The following is a 27,552-nucleotide window of genomic DNA, read 5'->3' on the forward strand; positions in this document are numbered from 1 at the left end:
GCGAAGAGCGGGCGAGCGGGTGGCGCGGGCACTGGAGGTGGGCTCGTGCGAGCAGAAGGGATTCCTCTCAGGCCGCCGACAGAGCCGTCCAGCCAGCGTTATGTCGGGCACCCGGGCGGCGACGGCCGCGTCCAATGACCGCGCCCCTCACCCAGCCGGCGCCGGTGGCCTGAAGCGGCTGCGGAGCGAGCCGGGCGGCAACCGGGTGACGGTGGTGCTGGGCTCGCAGTGGGGGGACGAAGGCAAAGGCAAGGTGGTGGACCTGCTGGCCACGGAGGCCGACGTCGTTTGCAGGTGCCAGGTGGGTGGTGGCACTTCAGCCCTTCTGAAGTCTTGCATGAAATAATAATAATAATGAATTAATTTATGCCCCGCCATCTGGCTGAGTTTCCCTAGCCACTCTGGGCGGCTTCCAATCAAGTGTTAAAAACAGTACAGCATGAAATATTAAACACTTCCCTAAAGGAAAAGGCTCGCTGCCGCTTTTTCTGTTGCTCTCCTATTTGTGACCTTTCTGTCCTGCCGAGGGAATCCTAAGTGGCTTATATGGTGGCGCTGATAGTTGCCGCCGTTTCAAATCCTTCCATTCTCCCTTTCAAGACTCTAGCCTTTCCCCGGGGTTTCCACCCTTTTTTTATCCGCACAGCAACCCTGCGGTGTAGGCTAGGCTGAGAGAAGTACGACTGGCCCAAGGTCACGGCCACTGACTGAGTTTCATGGCTGCGTTGAGATTTCAACCTAGGTCATATTCATCCTCTCATCTCCTCTTCCTTCCCACTTATTTACTATTATTAATATTATTAGCTGCTGTAACTCTCCAGTGGTTTGACCTTACCCCAGATGGTGTATTCTTCGCTTGTCTCTTGAGACAGATGGATGCCGACAAGGAATTATTATTATTATTATTATTATTATTATTATTATTATTTTGGAGTTGGTTAGAGCGTGGTGATGTTCATGCCAAGGCTGCAGGTTTATTCCCCGCATGGGGACAGCCGTCTATTCCTGCCTTGCAGGTGGTTGGAGGAAATGATCCTCAGGGTCCCTGCCAACTCTACAGTTCTATGATTTTGGTGCATTAACCCTTATTGTTCCCCCTCCTCTCTCCCCCCCCCCCACCATATTTCTCCTTCTTCACTTTCTTCCCACCCACCTTACTTTGCGTCCTCCCTGGCTGCTACAGCACAGAGGAGGGTGGCTTGCTGCAGACTGAATGCCGCTTGGGAAGAGGAAAGTAAGCCTGCACGCCTTGAGCTACAAATAGAAATAGCTGACCCTTGGCGATAAATGACATAAGATCCCGAGATCTAGACAAGCATGGTCTCAGTGCCAGAACCTGTGTGTCTGGACAGTAGTGAATCTGCTGGGGGCGGGTATTTGCAGCAGGTGTCAGGTGACGGCCTTCTGCAAGGGAAGGTTGCTGAAGGTGACTAGTGCAGCCCAACACTCACACATAGTATGCTATCCGTGCATTATCGTGGGCCAAGCTAAATGTGACGAAGGTAGCAGTGTTTCTTTATTCTTCTGCTTGCCTTCTCCAGTCACATATTAAGACTCTAAATGAGCCGGGCGAGGGTGGCAGCGGTAGTATAGATTTAGGATTGGGGAGATAGGGGTTCATAGCCATTATGCCAGTTGGAGTAGTCACATTTTCTGTCTAGCCTACTTCACAGGGTGGTTGTGATGATAAAATGAGCTGTGTGTGTGTGCACTCACTTGAGGAATGGTGAAATAAACCAGATATATGAAATGCAGTTGTGTATTGTCCAGTTCTTTCCACTATCAGGTTTGTTGTGGTGTTTGTGAAAATGTCACTCTGAGACTTGGGAACATCTTTCAACTGCAGTTAGTAAACATCTAGTGGCTTCTCTCTGAACAAGCGCCTCATCCAGCCAGGTTCGAGTTGTTATCGTTGGCATATAAAACCCTTAACGGCTAGGAGCCAGTTTACTTTCGGGATCGCCTTACCCCATGTATGCACTCTCGACTGCTTTGGTCTGTGGAGCTGTCACTGTTACAGGCACCACAAAATACATGTTTTGCAGCTGTAAGAAATCAATCTAATAAAATGTAGGCAGTGCCTGCTCTTCAGAACTCCCTGTCTGTTGACATCAGGTGCCTTTGTTGGACTCTTTTCAAGGTCTGCTCAAAACCTTTTTGTTGAAGGAAACCTATCCAGGCACGTCGCTGTTGAAATGTTTTACTCTCTTTTACTACTAATTTTATTTATTTTTAAATGCTTTGAATCGTTTTGAAGTGGTATTTATTTATAATTTTAATATTTCATGTGAACCACTTAGAGGTTTTATTACAGTCAAGCGGTTTTATAAATTTTGTTAAATGCAAAAAAATCTGTAGACGGGTCCTCTCCCTGGCACTAAAGAAATTATTCTTGAAATTCATGTTGCTATCAGTTAATTGTTTTCTGCCTGGGCATACTTTCTAACTAACCAGAGCACTTCATCAGTTTATTTAAAATATCTGTCTAGTGCTTTTCATAACATATCACAAGGTGGTTCACAAAAACCATGAAGTACAAATAAAAGATAAGATCATCAACATAACTGGTCAGGGAAAAGGCGTCAGAGAACAGATGGCTCTTTAGCAGGCATTGAAATGGCAGTCTTCCTTTCTTTTGGAGAGGAGGTTGTGCCATGACCTGGGAAGGCTCAGTAGAAGAACTTAGTGATTGGGCAAGTCTGTATGGATAAGACATTCTGTTAGGTAACCTAAGAACAGGGTAGTTGGGTCAGACTATTGACCCACCAAGTCTAGCACAGTGGCTGGACCTATGGGAAGCCCCACAAGCAGAAATTAGTGGAACCGCACTCTTCCCACTTGTGATTCCTAACAACTTTTATTCAAAGGCATATTTTCTCCCAACAGTGGAGCTAGTATATTGCTTTCATGGCTACTAACCATTGACAGCCTTATGCTCCATTAATTTACCTACCCCACTTTTAAAGCTGGTTTTGCCAACTGTTTCATCTCGTGGCAGTGGATTTCTCTGTGCGCTGTGTTAAGAAATACTTCCTTCTGTCTAAAACCTTCCAACATTCAGGTTCATTGAATTCTAATAGTATGAGAAAGGGAGAAAAACATACCTGCTTTCTCCTCTTCTCCTCGCCACATGTCATTTTATGCACCTCTGTCATAACTGCCCTGTTCACCTTTTTTCTGAACTAAAAAGTTCCAAATGTTGTAACCTTTCTTATGGGGAAGTTATTCCACTCCTGATAATTTTGGTTGCCTTTTTGCAACATTGTGTAGCTATAGTAGCCTTTTTGACATGTGGCGACAGTTCAGACTCTGTATTATATAGGGTTTATTTTTTTGTTTCAGTGTGCATCGCTTTGCACTTGATTACAGTGAATTGCAGTTGACATTTTAGTGCCCATTCACCTAGCTTTGGGAGATCCTTTTGGAGGCGGTCCCAAGTTGTTTAGGTTTAGGGCTTTGTAGGTTAGTACCGAAACCTTAAACCTGGCCAAGAAGCTGATTGACAGCTAATGCCTTGCTTTTAAGAGCAGTGTTACAGGTTCGTGGTAAGAACCTTGGCACCTAGTGTTTACCACATCCTGTATCAGCTGGACCAAGAACAGTGCCATATAGAACACATCTGCAGTAGTTCACTCTTGAGTTTATCAACACATGTGTCACTGTGTCCAGAAAGTGTTGCAGCTGTCATACCACCTGAAGCTCTTAAAGGTGCTTCCAGCCACAGAGCTGCTTGCGTCTTCAGCAACAAAGATGTATCAAGGAGCACCCCTAAACTACATGTCATCTGCTTCAGGGGAAGTGCAACTCTTCCCAAATTGCACAGCTCCTGGAATGGTGGACTGTCTAGCCACAAGATCTCCAACTTACCAAGATTCAGTCTCAGTATGTTGGGCATCATTCTGTAGCATCCAGACACTTATCTAGAATTTGCATGGCCACACCTGTTGCAAATGCAACTGAGAAATAATGCTGGGTATGAATACTTATACCGTGCTTGAAATCCCTTAGTGGCTACTCTCAGTGGCTTCATATTAAGGCTGGAGGGAAGCTGATGCCATAGCAAGAACTCTCAGGTTATCTCTTTACACTTTTTTAAAAGCTCAGGTTCTGCTTGCATGCTTCCTATAAACATCTGGTTGATCACTGTGAGAACAGGATGGGTCACTGGCCTGATCCAGCTTGCTCTTATGATCTCACTTTTAAATCTTATGATAGTTTTTCAATAGTGAAACTGTTAGTAATGATGTGGAATTTTTAAATAGTTTGTTTTCCGTCAGTGAATTTAAATTTCTCTGTGTTTTTCATAGTTCTCCCCCCTCCACTTTATTTTTACACATTTTTCAAATTACATAAAACATATTACAGTACATCCATTCATCATCTTATAGTAAGTAAAGACTTCCCGACTTATCTTTCATTGGCACCCTAGTCTATATTCTTTAGTTTGCTACATCTCCTTATGTTTTTATCCTGTCCCTTTCTCCATCCTTTCTAATCCCTTGTCTAGTCAACTACTGATCATAAGCTTATCCCACTCGCCAGTTAACCCTGAGACCTCCTTTTAAAAAATATTCTCCCAAATATTCCCACTCCTTGTTTTCTTTTCATAGTTCTCAATTTGTTTAGAGCTTTTTTCACTACAGTCAATGCTTTTATTGGGTCATCATCTGTTTAGTACACAGTATTAAATCCTCAGGAAGTTAAGGTACATTCTTAAACATTTCATCTCGAAAGAGGAAGCAGAAAATATATCTTCAGGATTCATGGAGGTTCTTTAAAACCACAATAATAGAGGCTCAGATAGAATCTATACCACAGATTATGAAATTCAAGCGGATGCCAGCTGCTTTATGAGCAAAATCAAGGAAATCATGAAAGGCAAGAATACTTCCTTTAAAAAGAGAAAGTCTTGCCCAACTGAGAACAGAAGGAGCACAAACTGGGCTAAACAAGCAAAGCAACTGAACAATGTGTTCAGCAACATGCATCTTAAAAAATTCTTTTAAGGTGAACAATTAAAATTTATTTGAATAAGAGGCACTTGGACAGTTAGATGGAAGGGCAGGGGAGAGAGAAGCTGAATATATTATTTGTCTTCCCTGTGGAAGATGTTGAGCACATCCTCATGTCAGAATGAGGTGTTGGGGTGGGGTGGGAAGGTAACTGAAGAATGAAGTCGAAGAGAGATGTCAAGAAATAAAAAATGACAGGTCTTACTAATACACCCAAGCATTTTAACAGCACAGTTCTGAGTTGAGAAATATGTCCGAGTTTAGTAAATCGGAGTTCACTGGTGCTTATTCACAAACAGGTTTGTGTCAGTTCGCCTCTCAAGAGTTCTCAAATGTGAGTTGATAATTTTAACAAAAATCTTCATCTTGCCACTAATAAATACCTCTTTAACTAGAGGTTTGAAAGGTAGTCAGCATAATCCCATTAAAAAAATAAATGATTAAGAGCAGAGCCAGATTTCTGGCTTTTAATACCACAGTTATCTATGAAAATGAAAGCTAGTATGCTGTCATACATTTTCTCAAGTGATGGGGAAAGCTTTAAATTAAGAATGAGGGCGTGTCTATACTTTATGTAGTGTTAAACAAAATCTGAACTCCCAAGTTTTATGGGTTAAATTATTTATATAGCCCAACACTGGTGTTTTACTGGGGTGATCTGATACATTTTGGTGCCAGAAAATCTAAGTAGCAGCACCCATGGTGGTAAAAAAAATCTCTCTTTCTCTCTCTCTTTGGCGATCCCTCATAGCTGAGTAAGATTGTCTTCCATAAACACAGTTTTAACAATGAGTCCCTAAGTGACTGTGGAGGCCAATTCTGGACCCACACGTCCTTCCACAGTGGGGACCTTGGTTCCCAGGCAGGAGTTGATCACGGTGTGGATTTGCCAAGCATGCCTTCCTCTTAGCACATTTCTCCCTTTTGTCCTGAGAGCATCTTCAAAACACATGACACCTTTGGTAAAGGCTGTTCTCCAATTGGAGCGCCTGCAAGCCAGTGTTTCCTAGTTCTTGGTGTTTATACAACGTACTTTTTTTAAAAAAAGATTTGTCTTGAGAGTCTTTGAACCTCTTTTGTTGCCCAACAGCATTACGCTTACCATTTCTAAGTTCGGAGTAGAGTTGTTGCTTTGGAAGACTATAATCAGGCATCCGCACAACATGACCAGTCCAACGAAGTTGATGTTGAAGAATTATTGCTTCAACACTGGTGATCTTTGCTTCATCCAGTACACTGGTACTAGTTCGCCTGTCTACTGTATGCTTGTGAAACATGGACCACTTACAAACACCATCTCCAACTTCTTGAAAGATTCCATCAACGGTGGTAAAAAATAATAAGCCAGTGGTGGGGTAACTGTGCTCTCCTGGCTGCAGGTCAGTCACTGCTGCTCACTGGGAAGTAGATGGGGAGAAATGTCATGTCCCCTTGCTCCTCTTCTTGCATCAGCTGGTAAGCAGCAGTGATGTGACTGATCGGAGGCCAGGTGAGTGTTTCTGCCCCACTGCACTGTTCCCTATTGAAATAAGCTAAAACCACAATCATGCACTTACCTGGACATAACCTTTCGTGAACACAGTGGGGTTGCCTTCTGAGTATGTGTGCACCCCCTTTGATACAAATAACCTTTATTGACATCCTTTTATCGTTAAATGGTGGAACGGTCTCCCTCGGGAGGCTGTGGACTCTCCTTCCTTGGAAGATTTTAAGGACAGTTGGATGGTCATCTGTCATGGATGCTTTAGCTGAGATTCCTGCATTGCGGGGGGGGGGGGGGGGCGGGGGTTGGACCACTTGGGGGTTCCGTCCAACTATGATTCTATGAATATCTGCCACTTTAAAACTGGCCCTTTCATTACCCAGAGTGAGGCAGCCTGTCTAGTAACATAAGCAAAGAAAAACAGCAAAAACCCCATGAGTCCTAAGGAAGCTTGCTTCTGACAGCGTGAAAGACAGAGAAAATAAAATGAATAGTGAGGGGAGATGCAGATATGTAGAATCATAGAGTTACAAGGGACCCTGAGGATCATCTAGTCCAACCCCCTGCAATGCAGGAATATGCAGCTGACCCTTAACAGGGATTGAGCCTGCAACCTTGGTGTTATCAGCATCACGCTCTAACCAACTGGAATATGATAGTTTCATGATTGGTTTTGTTTCAGTCTCTTTCTTAGGTTTTGAATGTGGGTATCTTAATTTATTTTACCTTTCCCGCCCCGACCTGGCCACAGTGATCCATGTGACGGTCATCTCCAGGCTTGACTACTGTAATTCGCTCTACACAGGGCTGCCCTTGAAGCTGTCCCAGAAACTCCAGCGGGTGCAGAATGCTGCAGCGAGGCTCCTCACGGGGTCCCTGCCATGGGAGCATATTCATCCAGTGCTTTTCAAGCTGCACTGGCTCCCGGTGGAGTACAGGGTCAGATTTAAGGTGCTGCTTTTGACCTTTAAAGCCCTTCACAGCCTAGGACCCTCGTACCTATGAGACCGCCTCTCCCGTTATGCCCCACGGAGAGCCTCAAGGTCCATAAATAGCAACACCCTAGTGGCCCCGGGCCCTAAGGAAGTTAGATTGGCTTCAACCAGAGCCAGGACCTTTTCAACTCTGGCTCCGGCCTGGTGGAATGCTCTGTCTCATGAGACCAGGGCCCTGCAGGATCTGATTTCTTTCCGCAGGGCCTGTAAGACAGAGTTGTTCCACCTGGCCTTTGGCTTGGAGCCAATTTGATTCCCTCCCTCTCTTTCTTTTTTTCTTTTCCTTCTCCTTCTGCGAGGAGCCTACATTTTAATATTTTAATGGTTCAATATTTTAATGTTGTATTTTAATTTTGTTTTTAAGTTGTAATCATTCAACTTGTTTTTATTATTGCTTGTAAGCTGCTCTGAGCCCGGCCTTGGCTGGGGAGGGCGGGGTATAAATAAAAATTATTATTATTATTATTATTACATCTCAAAAGACTAGAAAGGTTGTTCGTTAATACATTTCAGAAGCAACCTTGTTTATGCTTCTTTGTTTATTATATCTATCTCCCGGGCATCTGTTTGCATCTGAAGAAAGAGCCTCACTTATGGGAGTCCTTACATCTGTGGAGGATTTAAAACTACATGGTGACATTGCTATTTTAAACTTGGGCTTCTCCTTTGGGTACTGATAAAATCGCTCCAGGATCACCCGTATTATATGAGAAGGTCAAGTTTAAAGTTACCAAAGCTCTGTAAGAAAACAAGGCTGGCTTGCAGTGCCCTCATCAAAATCTTAGGTTTATTATCCTGAGTAACAATCAAGTCAGTAACTGAAAATTAAGTTCAAATGATACTTGTTTTATCTTCTTTGTTGTTTGAATTTATGATACTTGCAGGCAAGTTAATAGCAAAGCTCACTTCCTTGTATAACTTGCCTGGGTGAGTGGGGTGTTAATACTGTATTTCTATAATTTGATGAAAGGGAACAGAGGCAATTTTACTGTCTAATGCCTTTTAATCTAGACTTTTAATCACTGCAGTCTTTTTTTATAATTGTAGACACAGAAAATACAAAAGGCATCTTATGAAATTTGTCTACATAATCATAAAAAGACCTCTTGGGCTATTTGTGTACAAAGCACATGCTGCACAGCTCAGTAAATAGGTTTTGCTCTTTTCCCTCTTAAAAGTCACATTTATTCCCACATCACCTTGATGATTGTTTGCATACGCATTGCAAGTGTTTCTAATTTGAAATGGAGAAGGCACCTTTAATTAGAATTAAGGTGTCTTGTGAAAAGGCTAACAGCTGTAAGAGAAGAGTAGGAAAAAACAAACTTCACAGTTTTTTTGTGTAGTTACTGCGTAAGAGTAAATAAATAAGAGAGATTTAGTAATAGCAGCTGGACTCACTTCTACAGTAAGTGGATTCCAATGGTGTCAAAATGCAAAATGTCCATGGATATTTTTCGGAGAGGAGAATCTTACAAGAAACTATATTTTGGTTACATTAATGTAATTTTGTTTTGCTTGGTAAGTAAAATGTACGTAAAGTTGTGTGTGTGTGTGTGTGTGTGTGTGTGTAGCACATTACCTGACATTTACAGAAGGTAAAATAAAAATAATTTGGTTTTCCAAAAGCAAGATTACGTAGACTTATCAATCTAAATGTTGCCCAGTCACAAAAATAATAGCAGATTTGAATTTCTTACACCCAAGCATATATTTTTAAGACACCCTCAATGAAGAAATTTGCAAAAATTAAGTTTCAATTAGCAGCTACAGCTGAAAGATTTCAAGGAGCAGAGGAGCCAAAAGTTAGTGTTCTTGCAGTAGAGTTGATGAAGCCATGTAGTCCAGTTTTTCTCTGATGGAATGGTTGATGTGGATAACAGTTGGAGGAGGAGCCTGGCAGAGCTGGTCTTAACAACAGAGCAGATGGAAAAGCTCTGCAGTCTGTTTTATTTGACCTACCTTAGTACAGTAAAAGGCAACGAATGAATATTGAAGTACAGTAAATCAGTTACAGAGTAATCCTAAGTGGTAGTGGTGGGAATAAAGTGACTTGGGGGGCAGTGGTGCTGTTTTTCTTCTTTTTTTTTGTCTTAGCAGATCTCCATCGTATGACACCCTCCTCCCACCCCCTCTGAAGCAGATGAGCAGTGAATAACAATATTAGTTCAACTCCTTAATATAGTTAGGCTGAAATTCAGTTAACTATGAATGCGATTAAAAAACATGAACACATATTTTCAGTCCAAATCAATAGCATTCTTTGCTTATAGCAAAAACAGGTTAAAATTATTTCAGTAATCATTTTTTGTATTTGTTTTGGCAGGGTGGAAATAATGCAGGCCATACCGTGGTTGTTGATGGGAAGGAATATGATTTTCACCTCTTCCCTAGTGGTATAATTAATCCCAAGGCAATTTCTCTAATTGGTAAGTATAAATGTCTGGTTTGGAGACTTGAGATTCAAGTTGGGGAAATTCAACTATAAATGGATTCTTTATTGCGTGAGCAATAACATTTATTGTTTACACTACTGTAAGTAAGACAAGGTTAAACACTCAGCTTTTTCTTCCCTCCTTTGATATCACAGGTGACCTATTGACTGTCACTAGTATGGAAAATAAAAAATTTCCAGAAGATTCAAAGAGAAGCAATTGCATAGTGGGTTTTTTGGTCAGGGTGGGGGGTGGGGAGTGTTATTGGGAACAAAAGGAACAGCTGTTACCATCCCTCCACATTTCTAATCCTCCTGTATCTTCAGCATGATTGCCATTGCTCCTGGAATTTAATTAGCAGCTTTATAAAAAGTAGTAGGAATTGACGTATCAAAGCAGCTGCTTAGAGCTGAATCTATAGAAGATCTACTAAGTTTGGACTTGTATGCTTGTTTGAAAGAGGTCCATTCAGTAGCATTCCAAGATAATGCATTGAATGGATACAGATCAGGCATAGGCAAAATCGGCCCTCCAGATGTTTTGGGACTACAACTCCCATCATCCCTAGCTAACAGGACCAGTGGTCAGGGATGACGGGAGTTGTAGTCCCGAAACATCTGGAGGGCTGAGTTTGCCTATGCCTGGATACAGATATTATGTTTTTATATGTGTTAAGCCACTCAGAGTGGCTGGGGCAACCCAGCCAGATGGGCAGAGTATTTGGTGGTGGTGGTGATGATGATGATGACGACTGATTGATTACTCCAGTTAATGGAGTTGGGAAAGCGTTTTTGACCCAATCCATTGTCAGTTGGTCTGACTTAAGCATTAGGACAACTGCTAGTACCCTAATGCTTTGTGCATTACTTTGAAAGATGACTGTTTAATGGTTTGCTGTCACAATTACACATTTCTTTCTTTTCTTTTTTTAGGGAATGGGGTAGTCATACATTTGCCAGGCTTATTTGAAGAAGCTGAAAAAAATGAGAAAAAAGGTTTGTATGTAATGTTTTGATTTTCTTTAAAAGCAGTGTATTTTTCCCATTGCAGGTAATTTCACATTTATCAGGGAAATTTACAGGTCATGGTTATAGTATGCCCTAAGCCTACATGCATTCAAATAATAAGATGCTTTAGACATACTATTATTTAAACATGACATCCAAATCACAAGTAAATAAACAGATTGTATGAAAGTTGCTAGAATGTTCACCTGATAAGGAGCTCCTGAAATTTGTTCCACACATTGCCTGCCACAGCAATATCCAGAGGAGGCTCCACTTAATGTAGCATGTCCTCATTTGCAAATCACAATTGAGTAAATATGCTGTCACAAAATTGAGATCCTTGAATGCAAGGAGGAGTAATTAATGTTACAAACAAACAAACAAACAAACAAACAAACAAACAAACACAAAACTGCTTCCTATCTTTGCATTTTACAACTCCTACTATGAAAGGTTTAAATTAAATTAAATTAAATTAAAAGACACCTTCTCCTTGGGAGAAAGGCGATGGCAAACCTAGACAGCATCTTAAAAAGCAGAGACATCACCTTGCCAACAAAGGTCCGTATAGTTAAAGCCATGGTTTTCCCAGTAGTGATGTATGGAAGTGAGAGCTGGACCATAAAGAAGGCTGATCGCCGAAGAATTGATGCTCTTGAATTATGGTGCTGGAGGAGACTCTTGAGAGTCCCGTGGACTGCAAGAAGATCAAACGCATCCATTCTTAAGGAAATCAGCCCTGAGTGCTCACTGGAAGGACAGATCCTGAAGCTGAGGCTCCAATACTTTGGCCACCTCGAGAGAAGAGAAGACTCCCTGGAAAAGACCCTGATGTTGAGAAAGATGGAGGGCACAAAGAGAAGGGGACGACAGAGGACGAGATGGTTGGACAGTGTTCTCGAAGCTACCAGCATGAGTCTGACCAAACTGCGGGAGGCAGTGGAAGACAGGAGTGCCTGGCGTGCTCTGGTCCATGGGGTCACGAAGAGTCGGACATGACTAAATGACTAAAGAACAACAACAACTATGAAAGGAGGTAAAAGTCACTCCTGGAAGCCAGAGCATGGCTGTATTTTTGTGCTTTAGTGAGCTGAATATAGCTGTGGAGGGAGTTGTGTGTAAAAAACAACTACAGCCCAACAATCTTGGGGGCTCCTTACTATCTGAACTTTGCCCTCTTAACAAAAACCACTCCATAAGGAGCACATATTGATTTTGTTTTGGTTTTGCTCATAATACATTACATGTGTATTTGCTGCATTTGATGTGTCTGTGTTTCTTTTCTTTAAATAAATAATTTTAAACTGATGGGACAACTGAATAAACTCGTATCTCAGTGTTGTAGCCCCTTGGGAGCAGAAACCTAACTGGCACCGCATTTCTTCTGACAGGTTTAAGAGACTGGGAGAAAAGACTCATCATATCAGACAGGGCACACATTGGTAAGTGGCAGTCTGGTAGAGAAAGTCTTTATATACAAACAAATTATAGGCACTTTGCATTTCTAGGATCTTTGTTGGCCATCCAAACCCATTATTTGCACTGAGGAGAGTTTGTGTTTCATAACATAGATGGCGAGTAATCTCTTTTTGAATATGCTCAGTGCAATAATTAAGAGTTAAAAAAAAACCCCACCTCCCCCTGCTTAATATGTATGGGGTTGGATCAATACTTCCCATGAGTTGAGTTCATTGACTGGAGGTGGGGACATGATTCTTGCCAATTACTCCTTGCTCCTGAAGCTCCCTGAAAACCTGTTACGGGTTTTTGAAGCAGGGGGGAAGCCCCAGAATAGCTGCAGGGGGGAGATGGGCTCTGCAAAATTTGCCTTCTCCTTCCCTTCCTCCAGCAGGCACCTCTGTTGAACTAGTCCCTTATGTGAATGCCAGTATTGTGATTAAGTTCATTATACAACAACATTAATACTAATAAATATATATATGTATATATTTAGCATGTTGCTAACTGCTGGATATCAGTAGTACTATATATTGATAATATAACATCCTTTTATATGCATCAATTTCTTGTTAAAATCTTTCAGTATTAAAATGCCAAGTGTGGTGCAAAAGCCTATTAATTTTAATAGAACTAGGAGGGAGCACTTACCTGTACCTTCCAGTAGTAGAAATTATTTTTTATTAAGATACATTTAAAAGTTGCTGGCAGTTTAGTATTTAGCATTTAATGCTGCTGTTTCTGGAAAATAAACCCCAGATATCGTCCAAAATATAAATAGCTTACAATGTTAACAAGGTAACAAAACAAATGTAGACACAGAGACAGTTGGAGCAGGCACTCCATAAACATCTCGGATCCAGTGTCTGGATCTGATCCAGTTGCTTGACTCTCAGAAATGATGTTACTGAGAATCACAAAGGCTTATTTAACTTTGCTACTCAAATAATGTGTGTGTGATACTTGAAAGCCAAACTGTTTTTTTTGTCTCCTTTGATTCTTCTCCTGTGCTGTACAGTGTTTGATTTTCACCAGGCAGTGGATGGACTTCAAGAAGTGCAGCGGCAAGCGCAAGAAGGGAAAAAGTAATTATGCATCTTGGTATACCTGAATTCTGCTACATAGATATGGCTTAAGTCTGTAAGAATAGGGTGCCCTGTATTTGATCTCTTCAGCATATTAATTAATAAATAAAACTGATAAATACATATTGACTTCCAAGAGAGCTCTGCATGACCAAACTCTGGATTTACAGGGACCACAGGCAACATGACAGCACCCTTTGAATTCCTGGATGGAGTAAAAATTATGCTGTGGGATGTTGAAGAGAATAATAGGGGCCCAGACATAATGGAAGCTCCTGCTCAGAAAAGTCTGATGCAGCAAACTTTTAGTTTTAATTGCCCTTAAGTAATTACCAAAATATCAAGGGTGTAGTATATGTGGTGCTGATCTCACAAGAAGTCTGGTTGTTTCTGCTCTAGGCTACTTCAGTGCTGCCAAGGCAGTGGTCTTTCACAGTCACCTGGAAGCAGAATTAAAACAATAGTTCCACATGACAATATTGTGCTTTATTTCCCATAAAAATCCCATAAAGCCTGTTGCTTAGTATGTTTTAATTGAAAGTAAGTCTTGCTCAACAGTGGTTCCACTTACTCACTCCTAGCCCTTTAATTGTTTTCACATCAGCCATGGTATTTCTGAATTGAACTTTCAGTTCTTGGTACCTACTGGCATATAATTGTGGTTTTTTAAAAAAATAAACAATTTATCTGGCTTAACAGAATAAATAAGTCAAGGATCAGTTCAGGAAATCGTAGAATCATAGAGTTGGAAAAGACTCCAAAGGCCATCTGCCGTTGCATGAAATCAGCATCAATGATAGGTGCCCCAAAAGATTGGGGATATTGCCAAAAAACATTGGAACAGGGCATTTTGACATCAGTGTCATCTAGAGTCTATAAAAAAAGAAAAAATTATTTCTGTTCTGGAGAAAATAGCTGGCTTGTTAGCAATGCTCATGAGCTCGGTTAGGCTGAGGATGATGGCTGTCCCTGGGTCAATATCCACTCTTCTCATTAGCTCTTCCACCTCCATGCAAGATGTTCTGCTACAGGTCCTGCATCTTAGAACATGGTGGCTCTTCCTTCGTAACACTACACAGAAATGGCAACATGTTGCTTCCTAGTTATGGGAAATTTGGGCACTATTGATATCCTGTACAACTTGGACATTAAAAAGACATTAAGTTGTCCGGAGGCAGATATAATGGTGTTGGAATACCTGTCTGATTCTCTATGTGCGCTATATATTAGAGGTAACAAAATTGAGGTATGGCAGTCAAGAGGTTTCCCTTAATAATGAAGTTGACTAGACCAAAAGATATTTGTAATCTGGTCTAGTCAAATTCAACACTAATTGATTGATTGGTTTAGGGCTTGGAGAAGCAACTGCAATTGGGAAAAAGAGCAGCTGGAATTTCCCCCTCTCCTCCATTATATTTGTAGAGCTACTGAAGCTACTGCTAATCCTGGATCAGATAAGGTGTAGCAGTATGTGGGAATCTGCCCTCATGGTTCTATGGAAATAATGTTGCGTACACACCCTGAGACTTGATAAAAAATGCAGCAAGTAGTCCAGCTCATAGCTAGTCTCAACCCACCCAGGCAGGCCACAGAAGGAGAGGCATTCTTTTGTGTAGTTGGAATCTGATCCAACAGTGTTCCCTAGGCATATCTCCTTCATGAAGCTTTGCAGCAGTTTATCTTCCAGATAGGTTGTAGGTATGCCAGAATCCCCCAGTGTCTGAACAGCATGTGGTAGGGAAAATTCAGCTTCAAGTAAAAGTGAATTCCTCATTATTAGGAGCAAAACCCGTCTTCCACTCATGATGGATGGCAAAGGTTTCCAGCATTTTACCAGGCTATGCTTGCAGTCATGCTTCTCTTCCTCCCAGTCCAACCCTGTCATGCCCCCGTACTGGCTGTTATAGTAGATAGGTCAGTGAGCTGGAAAGTGATACCTTGTCGACCTATTTAGAACAGCTCTGAAAGATTTGGCAGTGCAGTAATGAAAACAAGCAAACCTACTGGAGCATAGGAAGTTGGCATATACAATTCAGCATGAAAAGTCAGTTTTATGTACCCTGCTTTCTAGTCCTGTGCATTGTTTGTTGTGCAGTAGTGTAAACTTTGTTAATAATGCCCTTGCTGAAAGAAATCACACTTAACAGTATGTAACTGAAGCACAGACTCAAAGAAGAGTGACTGACCCCTAGTGGATGTGAAGTCCAGAGAAGGAAGATTAGGAGCAAATTGGAAATTAACTGTGAATTAACTGAGTTTCCCCACAGCACCACAAATCTGGTTAGCAAGTATGTGACGAAATAGCAACATAGAACTGGAGGTCTTATTTATTTCTTACCCATTATGCTTATCGTTTATATTTCTGTGCCAACTTTTGTCAAAAGGGCTCCAGAATAAGAGTGCCCTGTAAGAGAAAACAGACAGGGTGACAGAGAGAAAGGGCAGGGCTGCCATTTGGGTAATTTGAAAGTGAGTAATTACTTCTGCTACTGCTCCCACCACTGTTTCATCCACGTAGTCAGGCTTCAGGAGTGCTTGGTCTCAGTTCATTGTGCCATTGGTCTTCAACTAGTGAGTCAGGCGCTAACTTAAGAAGTGGGGGGGGGGGTGCATCTGTGGTACTGCCACTATTTTCTTCATTTTAAATGGAGAAACAAGCAAGAGAGTGTGATCAGACACAAAGGACAGCATTCATTTATCTTTAGTAATTGTAAAGAAGGTTGTATTATTTTTGTGTGTGTGCATGGCCAGCTTCTTTGGGAAAAATACTGTATTTTTCTGTGTATAAGACTACATTTTTCCTCTAAAAAAATAAGGTAAAAAATTAGGGGGCGTCTTATACACGGATACATTTCCCCCCATTTTCTTAAATCTGAGTCCCCAAAAATAGGGGGTGTCTTATACATGGGGGCGTCTTATAGACAGAAAAATACAGTAAATCTTAATGACTATTAAAAATACAGGAGCCCCACGTTCCTTTACATCTCAGCCAAAAGAACAGAAAGAAACGGGCAAATAAATGGAGGAGAGAGGAGGGTCTTTTTTAATGGTTTTGGTCGTCAAGCAAAAAGTATACTTTCAACCAATTTCTATTCTAATGCATTCTAAAAATGTATGTGTCTCCGTAAGTCTTCTTAGTTCAAGACTTGATACCACTCATTTGTCTTCTTTCACTAGTATTGGCACAACAAAGAAAGGGATTGGACCAACCTATTCTTCTAAAGCGGCACGGACAGGACTTCGGATATGTGATCTTCTTTCAGACTTTGATGAATTTTCTTCAAGGTATCCTACTCAAGCACACAGCAAGAAGTGGGTGGGGATCTTTGCTTAACGTGAAATCTTTTTCTTACTGCTTCTATACCCCTTAAACACAGGTAGGGGGAATTGGGAAGCTATAAGGAATAGTGGTATAGATATTGTCATTTGCGATTTCAGACAAACTGGTGCCTGGACAAGAGGTGTATACCAGGTCTCTAGTTGGCTTTAACAGGGTACTGCTCAGTCCATCTTCACAGGTTGAAAATGCGTCTCCTGTATCTTTTTTAGAGAATCCTTTTGTTTTGTGGCATTCTGTGTGACCTATAGCCAAAGGTCGTTATATAATAAGACCCAACTTTAAAAATATGTGTGCTAGTAAATTGTTGATATTTTACAGATTTAAGAATCTTGCTCACCAGTACAAGTCGATGTTTCCTTCTTTAGAAGTTGACACAGAAGGACAACTAAAAAAACTAAAGGTAAACTAGTAATACTTTAGTGTTTAAGACAATAAAGCAAGGTTATATAACTAAATTATATAACTGATTTTTATTTTCTATAAATAACAAAGACTATGAAACAGAAAAGAGTTTGAAATGGAAAGGGAAATTTGAAACTGATAGAGCATAGTGTATGTGGAATGCAGTATATTGCTTTCTATGGATCTCAGAGTATTTAAATATTTTACCTAGAAAAGATAGTACACTATAATGTAGTACAGTGATTGAAATCTTTCACTGTTAAAATACCCAGGACCAGTTTGCTTGTTGTACAATACCTGTGGTCACAATTCACTAGGAACCTTTCCTGCGCAACCCCACAATATGAATGGGAGTTGTGCAAAAACACTTTGGAGAGACTGTGAGCGGACACTTCCTAGACATTATGGTTTGGCTGATAGTTTGGTTTGGGGCCATTTGCCTCTGTAGCAATGTATGTGGCCTGAATTGTCCTGCCTATACTTGGGCTTGGGGATACTTGGCAGAGGGCATAGCAGTGAATGAGAATTGTGGGCGTTCATGAGTCTGACTGTTGTGGGGCTCCAAGGAGCTTTCTGCATATATGCCAGCTAGGGTTTTAAGGCATAGTAGAAAGGAATATGCATCTGCTTGATGGATATGTGGGATTATGTCTGGCATGTTTAAATTTCAGAAGATGAAAGTACACTTGAGTTTCACCAGATATAATGTTGACAGTATGAGTTCCATTGAAAATGATTTGTGAACGCAGAAGACCACTTTCCATACTTGGGTTTTATCCCTTCTGTCTGTATAGCGGTTTGGGCATTACCCTGAAAATGTGTGACTGTCCTGAGTAAAGTGAAACCTACAGGAAACTACCCTGATTTTATTCTTTATAGATCCCTCCACCTCGTTAACAGTTTAGAAATGGTTACTTTCCGGTTTGGCTTTTGGTATGCTTTTATTCTTGACTTGCAACCAGTCTTCTAAAAACATTTGATTTAACCTTGTGTACGTGTTGGATCTTGCAGGGCTATGCTGAAAAAATAAGACCAATGGTCCGAGATGGTGTTTATTTTATGTATGAAGCGCTGCATGGCTCTCCAAAGAAAATTCTTGTAGAGGGTGCCAACGCAGCACTGCTCGACATTGATTTCGGTACGTCTCCCTGTACAACATAATACTTTTCCGCCTCCGTAAGATCTCCTGTGTGTGCAGAGGTAGGAAAGGTTATATACCTATTTCTCAGGTAAGGTGAGACAAAACTTTATATACCTTCACTGAAATCTGGCTGGCCAGTGTGGGAAACAAGATGCTGAACCGGATAGGCAGAGCTCTTCTTTCATATGCACCCCTGCTTATTTGTGACACCTGCATGAATCTTCAGGCATATTAGAAGATGTCTGAGATGTGACATAATTTTTGTGTTGGCTTGAGAGGAGTGCACCAAGTCAGAACTTACTAAAATTTGAGCGAGTTTGGATACTTTACACTGCTAAAGGTACAGCTTCTTATCAGTCAACTAAACCACCTGTTCAGCCTCTCCCATTCTGTAACAGGGTATAGTGCAAGGGCAAGGGTTACCTGTGTCTCTCCAAAAATGTTAAGAATCTACCTTTCATCACTCCTTGCCAGCCTGCGCATTGGTCCAGAATGTTTGGAGTTGTAATCCAACAACATCTGGAGGGCCACAGGTTCTCCATCCCTGGTGTATGTCCTTTTCTGCCAGCGTATATATGTGGAATTTTGCTCGTGCTTCATCTTCTGTGCTGTGCATTCCTTCATCTTCCTTGATATGACCAGGGGTCCCTTATCCCCATATTTTAAAGCACCTTGAAGTAGCTAACAATGTACATGAGAAGCCATCTTGAAATAGAATAAGCAAAAGTCATTTGTTTTCCCCCATGCGTAATTCATCTTTCTTTCATTTGGCAGGCACATATCCCTTTGTGACATCCTCCAACTGCACCGTGGGCGGTGTGTGCACCGGGCTTGGTATTCCTCCCCAGTATATTGGAGAAGTGTATGGTGTAGTGAAGGCCTACACAACAAGAGTGGGAATTGGAGCCTTTCCCACTGAACAGATAAATGTAGGTTTAGTGTTACCAAAGGCAAAGACATAAGGTCAGTGGGATAAAATGTCGTAACAAGATGATGGTCTCCTGCTAATGCACACATGTCTAGACTATGCCAAGGGGCCGTATTTTATCTTGGGGCCGCAGTAGATTCAACACAAATCTCAAGCTTCATTCCAAAGTAAGAAATGCACCTATGTGATAACTTTACTCTTCTGGCTGCTTTAATTTTCTTATATATACTGCTTATGTATTCTCATAATTCTGCTGTTTTAGGTATCCCTGTTGCCAGGGTCATCCTTGATCTGAATCTAAAGTGATCTGTCAGTATCCTTGCAGAATCAGTATTTCTTTGAATTTGGAATTTTTGTTCTGTAGGATTTGTCTGCTTCTGCAGCTACTAGTTGGTGGATGCAATAGCGCTGGGGGGGGGGGGAGAGCCCCCTCCCCCCCCAAACCATATTTGGAGCCAACTGTATCAAAGGCAACTGATTAAAATGAGCTGCTAAAAACAGAATCATTACACAGTGGTACCATGGTTCTTGAACTTAATTCGTTCTGGAAGTCTGTTCGAATCCTGAAACATTCAAAAACCAAGGAGTGGCTTCTGATTGGCGCAGGCACCCTGGAAACAATAGCCGACAACCACATTGGACGTTTCACTTCCAAAAAACATTCGAAAACTGGAACATTTCTGGGTTTTTGGTGTTCGGGAGCCAATTTGTTCATCAACTAAGCCAGTTGAGAACCAAGGTTCCACTGTATAAGCTCAGATACTCTCAAACTGGTGATTTGGTAGATGGTGAACAAGGTGACCTCTTTCCCATTCCTCTGCTCTTACATGCAGTGTTCCTCTGTTTCCTGTGATGTGCAAACTGGCAGAAACTGTACTTTCAAAAGGGTTTCTGACTCTGGTTTGGAGGGCAAATGCTAACTAAGGTTTGCCAAACTGAATGTTGGGGTAAACTCTGGTTACTGCAGAAGAGGATGCTCTTTTCTGATCCTCCAACTTTCATTTGGAGGCAAGGATTATCTGAATTGAGCATCCTTTATCCTATGACCTCTCAAAGAATTTCTGTTAATGGTGTGGAAGACATATAATAAAAATAAATAAGAATAAGTGATTGATGAAATAATATTTTTGACTCAGAAAATAATTTTACATCAATTCTTAATGTTGGCTTTCAACGCTGTATGTAGTGTTTCTCCATCTTTTCTGTTCACATTCTTTTGAAACCCTGGTAGGCAAACATGCAGTGATGTCCATCAGATTTCTCCTTCCTGGGCTAAAATTCAGGCATCTCATACAGTCCAACATCCTAATTTGTATTGTTCAATTAAGCAGAAATTTGGCGATAAAATACACAATTTATAATTCAGATTAAAAATACGTACCGGTAATTAGTATGGAAATTAGAATTCTAGTTCCGGTTTTTAGTACATCACACACCTGTTGAGTTTTAAATAAAACAAATATGTTACATTGATCGCCTGATGCTTAGGATTAATGTTGCAGAAATCTCACCTAAATATTTGTCTCTGGCAGGAAATGGGAGATCTCTTACAGTCCCGAGGCCATGAATGGGGAGTGACCACAGGCAGAAAAAGGCGCTGTGGCTGGCTTGACCTTGTCATATTGAGATACGCCCATATGATCAACGGATTCACTGCGTAAGCATCACAGATTTTGAGCTACACTTGGAACTCATAACTTTTTATCCCGTGGAGTACAAATATGTAGGTAACATTAAGATAAGATTAGCTTAGCAAAGTGTTATGTTTTGTGCATTGATAAGAGCCAATTGCTCCAGGTGTCATAAGGATGATAATATCCGTCTATATGGAATTGCTGACAGGATTGCAATATACACTGCTCACAATGTTTAGGAGGAGTGAAGCAGTCGATAAGAGCAAGGCAAAAGGAAACTGTGTTCATGGCCAGGTGAACATGGAGTTGCTTGGCAGTTTGGCAAGATTAAGGGAGGGGATACAACACTCTGCACTGCACAGTTTAGCTAAGCTGGAACAGCGATTAGCATTAACCAAGGTTCATAGGCTGCTGACCTAACCGAAAAACATGGTGATGAGAATGCTTGCTTGAGAGAGGAGGGTTTTGAAGCAAGAGGGCATGCAGTTCCATGGTCTGCCCCTAACCCCTTAGCCCAAGGGTCAAGTTGCATTTGCACTGGCCCAATGAGCATGCCCTAGAAGTGGTTTCCTAGTCCGCTCTTGAGGTTCCAAATTTGGGTTGGTTCCAGCAGATCAATAAGAAATTTAAAAAATCACCCCCACACTGCATTCAGGTTTTTAAAATGCATTTGATACTTACAAATCCTACCTAATCTTTAAAATACATGCATGTAATGCTTGACTTCATATTCTGCAAAGTTTCTGAAAATGTTTATTAAAGTACCTATAATATGCGTATTTATTATTTATTCCGTGATTACTCGTGTTCATATTTATTCATTCAGTTTGGCCGAATGAATTCAGATGAAGACAGATGGAGGGGATTAAAGAAGGTGCTGAGTGAGGATTTGTTTGACATGTAATTTTACCTCATGTTTCTTTTGGACAGCCTGGCATTAACAAAACTGGATATTCTGGATGTATTTGATGAAATCAAAATTGGTGTAGCTTACAAGCTGGGTGGCAAAAGAATTCCATATTTTCCAGGTATGTATCGATGGCTTAAATAGTTTATTATCAGGCTTCCTCCCCTTCCTCCTTTTAACTGCTACATTACAAGTGTATGTACACAGCTCTGCTGGTAGAGCATGAGATTCTTAATCTCAGGGTTGTGGGTTCGAGCCCCACCTTGGGCAAAAAGATTCCTGCATTGTAGGGGGTTGGACTAGATGACCCTTGTGGTACCTCCCAACTCTACAAATATATGATTAGTACTGTTGCTTGTGTCAACAGGTTTCTAGAGTTGACTTCAGATTTGTTTTTAAAAGTGCCAGAATTTGGTAAACAGAACCAAATGCCCTCTCCATTATTCCCTATGTACATAGGAAGTTGTCCTTATATAAAGACAGACCATTGGTCCATCTAGCTCAGCACAATTGACACTGACTGGCAGTTGCTCTCCAGGGTTTCAGGTTGGAGTCTTTCCCAGCCCTCCTTAGAGACTTTAGAAATTGAACCTAGGAAACTTTTTGTTTGCAAAGCACATGCTGTACCTCTGAGCTGCCAGACATGTCTCATGCAATCTAGTTTAAATTTAGCCAATTACACTTTGAATTTTGTTCATGCCAGTTGATTGCAACCATTTAGCTTATAGAAACATCCTCACTTTGTCTCATTTTTGAAGCTAACCAGGAAATACTGCAGAAAGTGGAGGTGGAGTATGAAACGATGCCAGGGTGGAAAACCGACACAACAAGTGCCAGAAAATGGGAGGAACTTCCACCTAAGGCACAAAATTACATTCGGTTTGTGGAGAACCACGTTGGGGTGGCAGGTACATATCGTTTTGGCACCCTTCCTAGGAGGCATTCCATGTGTCCACCAAACCATGCAAAATTATTTCCAGTTGGGCAGAAAAGTTGTTCCAGCTCTGGGGGGATTTGACTAGATCAGCGGTTCCCAAGCACTGTTTGCAGTACTCTAGAAAAACCTTGTCGTGATTGACCCCTCTCCTATGCTTCCCTATCCAAAAGGCACCTGCCCCACAACATGTAAAAAGTAAATAAATCCCTGTGCCAGCTTTGAATATTTACAGGATCTGAACTGGCAGTCACTGACCAGGAACAATATATATTCAAGGCACAGGGGATACCTCCATGAAGATGTCAACCCATTGTCCAACTGTGAAAAACGTGAATTCCATGTTAGGAGTCATTAGGAAAAAGACTGAAAACAAAACTGCCAATATCATAATGCTGTTGTGCAAATCTGTAGTATGGCCACCTTTGAAATACTGTGTGTAGTTCTCTCCTCAAGAAGGATATTGTAGAATTAGGGGGAAAGTTCAGAAAGGTAAACCAAAATATTCAACGGGAGGGAGCAACCCCATTTGAGGAAAGGTTACAGCATTTGGGGCTTTTTAGTTTAGAAAAGTGAGTAAACAGGAAGCTGAGATGTATAACATTTGCATGGTGGGGGGGAAGTGGGCAGGGAGAAGCTTTTTGTGTGCCTTTTAAAAAATGAAGCAGGTCTGTAGAACTTCAGAGGCAAATCACAAGAATAAATTGTTAAATGTTAAAATGTCATTCTGCTACTACACTGCAGTTCTGAGTTCATTTGCTCTTGAAGACTCTGGTCTACACATTAGGATTACATCATAAAATAGATTCCATTATGTTGTTTACTCCCCAAGTAATTGTTCTAATAATTTTTTATTTCTCTCCTCTTCAGTGAAATGGGTTGGAGTTGGAAAATCAAGGGAATCGATGATCCAGCTCTTTTAAACACACAAAGAACATATGTGCCAAGAAGCAGTTTATTGTACATCTGTTCCTTTCTGTACCCAAACCAAGATGAAGATGCTGTTCTTTCTAGACTATGATTAGACATGCCTTGTACTTGTCATATTCTCAAGTAAATGTATCCAAAAATTAGGAACACAGAATAAGAACAGAAATTTTGGGGAGGGGAATCTTAAGGTCACATTTAAAAAGTGCCAAACCTGCACTGAATTATTTATTCAACTTGCTACAAGTAGTGAAGTTTATTCCAGATTGCAGAAGGTGTAAGGAGGAGGTTCCAATTACTATGTCAGGAAGCAATAATATGGCAGTGTTCAATGTATGTGGCATTTAAAATTGTGCTGGTTATGGAGCACTGCACTTGTGTAAAAGCCAGCACAATTCAGTAATTCTCTTTCAAGCCCAGCAGTCAAAGCGACTACTTATTTTAGAAATAAAAGCTCTTCAGATATAAAGGGTGAAGAGATGCAAAAGAAGTTATGTCATGGGAGGAAGGAAGGCAATAGCTTAAGTCCTTTTTTTGGCAGTGGGTCAAACTGAAAATAGCCAACAGACCTAAGGGATAAAGAGCTTCCCTTGCAATATTTCCCAATAGGCACTCCACATGAAGTCCTTCAGAGATGGTGCTCTCTTGTGCCATTGTGCAGTAGGCACAAGGACAAAGAAACCACAGCAAAGTAAGAAAATGCCCAGGGAAACCAATCTTTGCAACATCCTGAAGTGCATCACTACATGGACAGGGTGTGGCTTCACTACATCCTTCATTTCAGCAGAGTAGATCCCTGGTCTTGGACCCTATGTTGCCAAGCCATAGCATGGATTCCCTTCCACCAACATTACTTGCCACTGTGCTGCTTGATCACCAACAGAATAAACAGGTAGATTTAAAAGAGGATTAGATAGATTAGTGGAGGATATCTATCTATCGTCATCTACTAACCCTCATGGCAGTGTTCTGTCTCCACATCTGAATACCAGTTCTAGAGTGGAGAGTGTCTGTTGTACTTGGGTCCTGCTTGTGTGATTCCTGTAGGGACCTGGTTGGCCACTGTAAGAACAGGATGCTGGACTGGATGGGTCACTTGCTTCAGCCAGGGGGCTCTTCTTATGTTCTTAAAACAAGTTAACTAGAGCGGCTCCTCATCAGCCTTTCAAATAATGAGTACAGAATGATAGTGCTTTTTTCTATGGAGCTGTGCTATTATGGACTGTGGAGCAATTCTTTTAAATACAATGAATGTCTCCAATCCCAGCAAAATAAGCAGTGTGTAGGAAGGAGGAATCCTTTTGGTTCATGGAGAATAGCAGTGTGTGTGTTTTTTTTTATTCTGTGTAGTTATCCATGTGAAGAAGAGGGCCTAGGGCTTGGATCTGTTGCTGCTTGCCTCCATTTAAAAAAAATAATGATTAATTGTGCCATTGCAACCACATGTTCCCCATGAATATGAGTGTGTTGTGGGGCAATGAAGTGCCAAGCTGGAATGACATAATGGTGAATGTTGGTCTGGATGCACTCTTAAGGTCACTCCTTCCAGTAGCAAAGGATGCGTCAGCCTCTGTCCATCCATCCGTACCACAGAGGATACTTGCCTTACAAGGTTGTTTGAAGGATTAAAACTAGATATTGCCTGTGAAGTGCCTTGAACCCTAGAAAGGGCTATACAGATCCTAATATTGTGATTCTGACCTTATTGAGGCCAGAAGGTCTACCATTATGCAATGAACAAGTTCTAAAAGAAAGCAGCCAAGGTGTGTTGCAACTGGGTGCTCCTGAATTGTTTTTATTGTGGGGGATTGTGGCCCCTGCCCCTTGCAATACCATTGCCTTGGACAGCTTGGAAATGGAGGTTATAGTTTATTCATAACTAATAGAAACTCAGGAACAGAGAGCACTGCATTGACTCTCACTGCCTTCTGCTTATTAGTTAATGGTTACAATTCAACACTGAACTAAGCATGCCTAAGCCCAGTGAAAACCAATGAGCTTTGGTGGTTTGGACTGTGACCAATGCCTTTCCTGGGATCCAGAGTAGTGTGTGCTTGCACAAAGGTTTCTCTTATTTTTTCCTTTTGGTGGCATCCTCTCACGGAGGCTGCTGCCAGGAGAGCTGAAAAACCTTGTGGACAATCTTTTACAACTCTGGATCCTAGTCCTTATCTCTGCCTTAGTTTTGCCAGTTGTAACATGGCAGGTAATACTTACTTACCTACCTCATGTCGACAAAGTAGGCTGTAGCCCGCACTCAATGATACACTTGTTAGTCTTTAAGGTGCCAAGGGGTTCTTTGTGTTTGCTGCAACAGACTGCTCTGGAATAATTTTTGTATGTTTTTATGAGAATGACGGTGGGCCTCACCCTTTTGAGAAGACTAACTTTCTGATTCACAGATTATGTTGACTTAACTTTCAGACTTAAATGTTTTGTTAAATAATTTGTAAAAGCGCTTTTAATTGACAGGAGGACCACTGCCAAGTCAGTTTTCGTTGCTGTCACAAATAGCCCAAGAATTCTTCCCTTAAGCCATGGTGCCTTGGCGTATATGCATTTGGACAAAGTCCACCAAAGTGGCCTTTTGCCTTGCAGTTATCAAGCTTTGCTCTATAATCACTTAGGAGTGACTGGCTTACTGCACCTTGTGGCTTGCTTCCTGCTTTGTAATTTGAAATGGCATTGTAGTCCATTATCTTTGCCCATTTGACATATTTTTTTTACGCTACTAACAATATGCATACAGAATTGTAAGAGGAGGAGGGGTCCTTGTAGGCCATCTTGTCCAATCTCCTGATTGCAATAGACTATCCAGAGCTACTGCATCCTCAATAGATGACTATTTGTTATATGGAAAGCCAGCTGCAGAAGAAAGCTGCAATATAGAATGCTTAAACTCTTTCCAAAGTCTGTGTCAGTTGAGCGGCCTAACCTGGGGCAACATGAACCACAGCCTACTGGGAAGTGTTCCCATGCAACATCCAGTGAAATTAATGTGAGCTGTGCAAGAACTTTGCTTTGATAAATCACATTCGCTTCAATGGAGCTGGCATGGAAGAACTCACTAGCACATCATGCCCAATGACATCAGGCTTTTTAGTTTGCACTAAATCACAGTTGACCTTTTGTTCTGTAGCCTTATTCTGTTTTAACTAATCCATGAAGAATGTTATTAAGTTATTTTAATTGCAATCTGTTCTCAGTAAGTAATAGCACTGAATAAAATTCAATTTATTTTTATTTATTAGGGAATCATGTTACAGTGCACAGTGATTCAAAGCAGCATAAGAAATGTGTTTCTGTACAATGCATGCTACCCTCTTGACGGTATCCTGTTAAATATTATATTGAACATTCACTTGAAATTTGTTTATAATTAGTTTCACAGGTTACATTTAATATTCATAACCTGAAGCAAATTGGTACGGTTGAATTAATAGGGTTGAGGACAGCATGGCAAGACAGTGAAAATGTCTTAATTGTGCATCACAGCAAGGACTACAGTAAAAAGGTCAGGTTCCATGCATAACACTTTTATGATGCTCTATATCACACTTGCTGATACTAGCTGGGTGCACACAGTTCAACAGATGCACTAGAAGTGTTCTCTTGATTTATTTTTGTATATGGTCAATAGGGCTGTACACTTTTATCTTACAGCTCTTTCCTTTGCTTTATAAAGCCTTACAAGAGTAAGAATTTGGTCTCTTGAGTCTTCTTTTGCATTCACAGAAAATCTTGATCAATATTCCACTGCTGTTCATGAGAATCTGTGGCAAATTAGCTAATGTATGTCCAAGGGGCAGTTCTGGCTTTTACATCAACTTGGTTTGTGTGTGTGGTAGAAGAAAGAGGTCAGTG

The 27,552-nt window shown here is 41.1% G+C and overlaps 1 protein-coding gene and 1 long non-coding RNA gene across 3 annotated transcripts in view; one reads left to right on the plus strand and one right to left on the minus strand.

Annotated features, from left to right (window-relative positions):
* ADSS1 (adenylosuccinate synthase 1) lies at positions 1-27,390 on the plus strand. Its single transcript, XM_080992439.1, has 13 exons — positions 1-301; positions 9,817-9,919; positions 10,858-10,920; positions 12,324-12,374; positions 13,409-13,475; positions 16,653-16,760; positions 17,134-17,215; positions 18,229-18,355; positions 19,133-19,287; positions 20,819-20,943; positions 21,851-21,948; positions 22,586-22,735; positions 23,632-27,390. Exons 1-13 carry the CDS (start codon positions 101-103, stop codon positions 23,682-23,684), a joined length of 1,383 nt encoding a protein of 460 aa, XP_080848565.1. The 5' UTR covers positions 1-100; the 3' UTR covers positions 23,685-27,390.
* LOC308470484 overlaps positions 13,764-27,552 on the minus strand; it is a 16,140-nt gene continuing 2,351 nt past the window's right edge. The window contains exons 1-3 of one of the 2 annotated variants that reach the window (XR_013982438.1): positions 15,975-16,638; positions 15,814-15,879; positions 13,764-13,915 (exon numbers count right to left, since the gene is read on the minus strand). This is a non-coding gene — a long non-coding RNA (uncharacterized lncRNA). Of the gene's footprint in view, positions 13,916-15,813; positions 15,880-15,974; positions 16,639-27,552 lie in introns of those variants that run through there. The other variant, XR_013982437.1, reaches the window with a different exon arrangement.

The sequence above is a fragment of the Podarcis pityusensis genome (assembly GCF_964106645.2).
Source record: "Podarcis pityusensis genome assembly, chromosome: 1".
NCBI lineage: Eukaryota > Metazoa > Chordata > Lepidosauria > Squamata > Lacertidae > Podarcis > Podarcis pityusensis.

Bases quoted from the DNA above. Each gene is read 5' to 3' on its own strand.
- ADSS1 (XM_080992439.1), top strand. From the start codon at position 101: ATGTCGGGCACCCGGGCGGCGACGGCCGCGTCCAATGACCGCGCCCCT. The intron at 17,216-18,228 runs GTAAACTAGTAA...TGGATCTTGCAG, and splicing joins GACAACTAAAAAAACTAAAG to GGCTATGCTGAAAAAATAAG. The intron at 21,949-22,585 runs GTATGTATCGAT...TCATTTTTGAAG, and splicing joins AAGAATTCCATATTTTCCAG to CTAACCAGGAAATACTGCAG.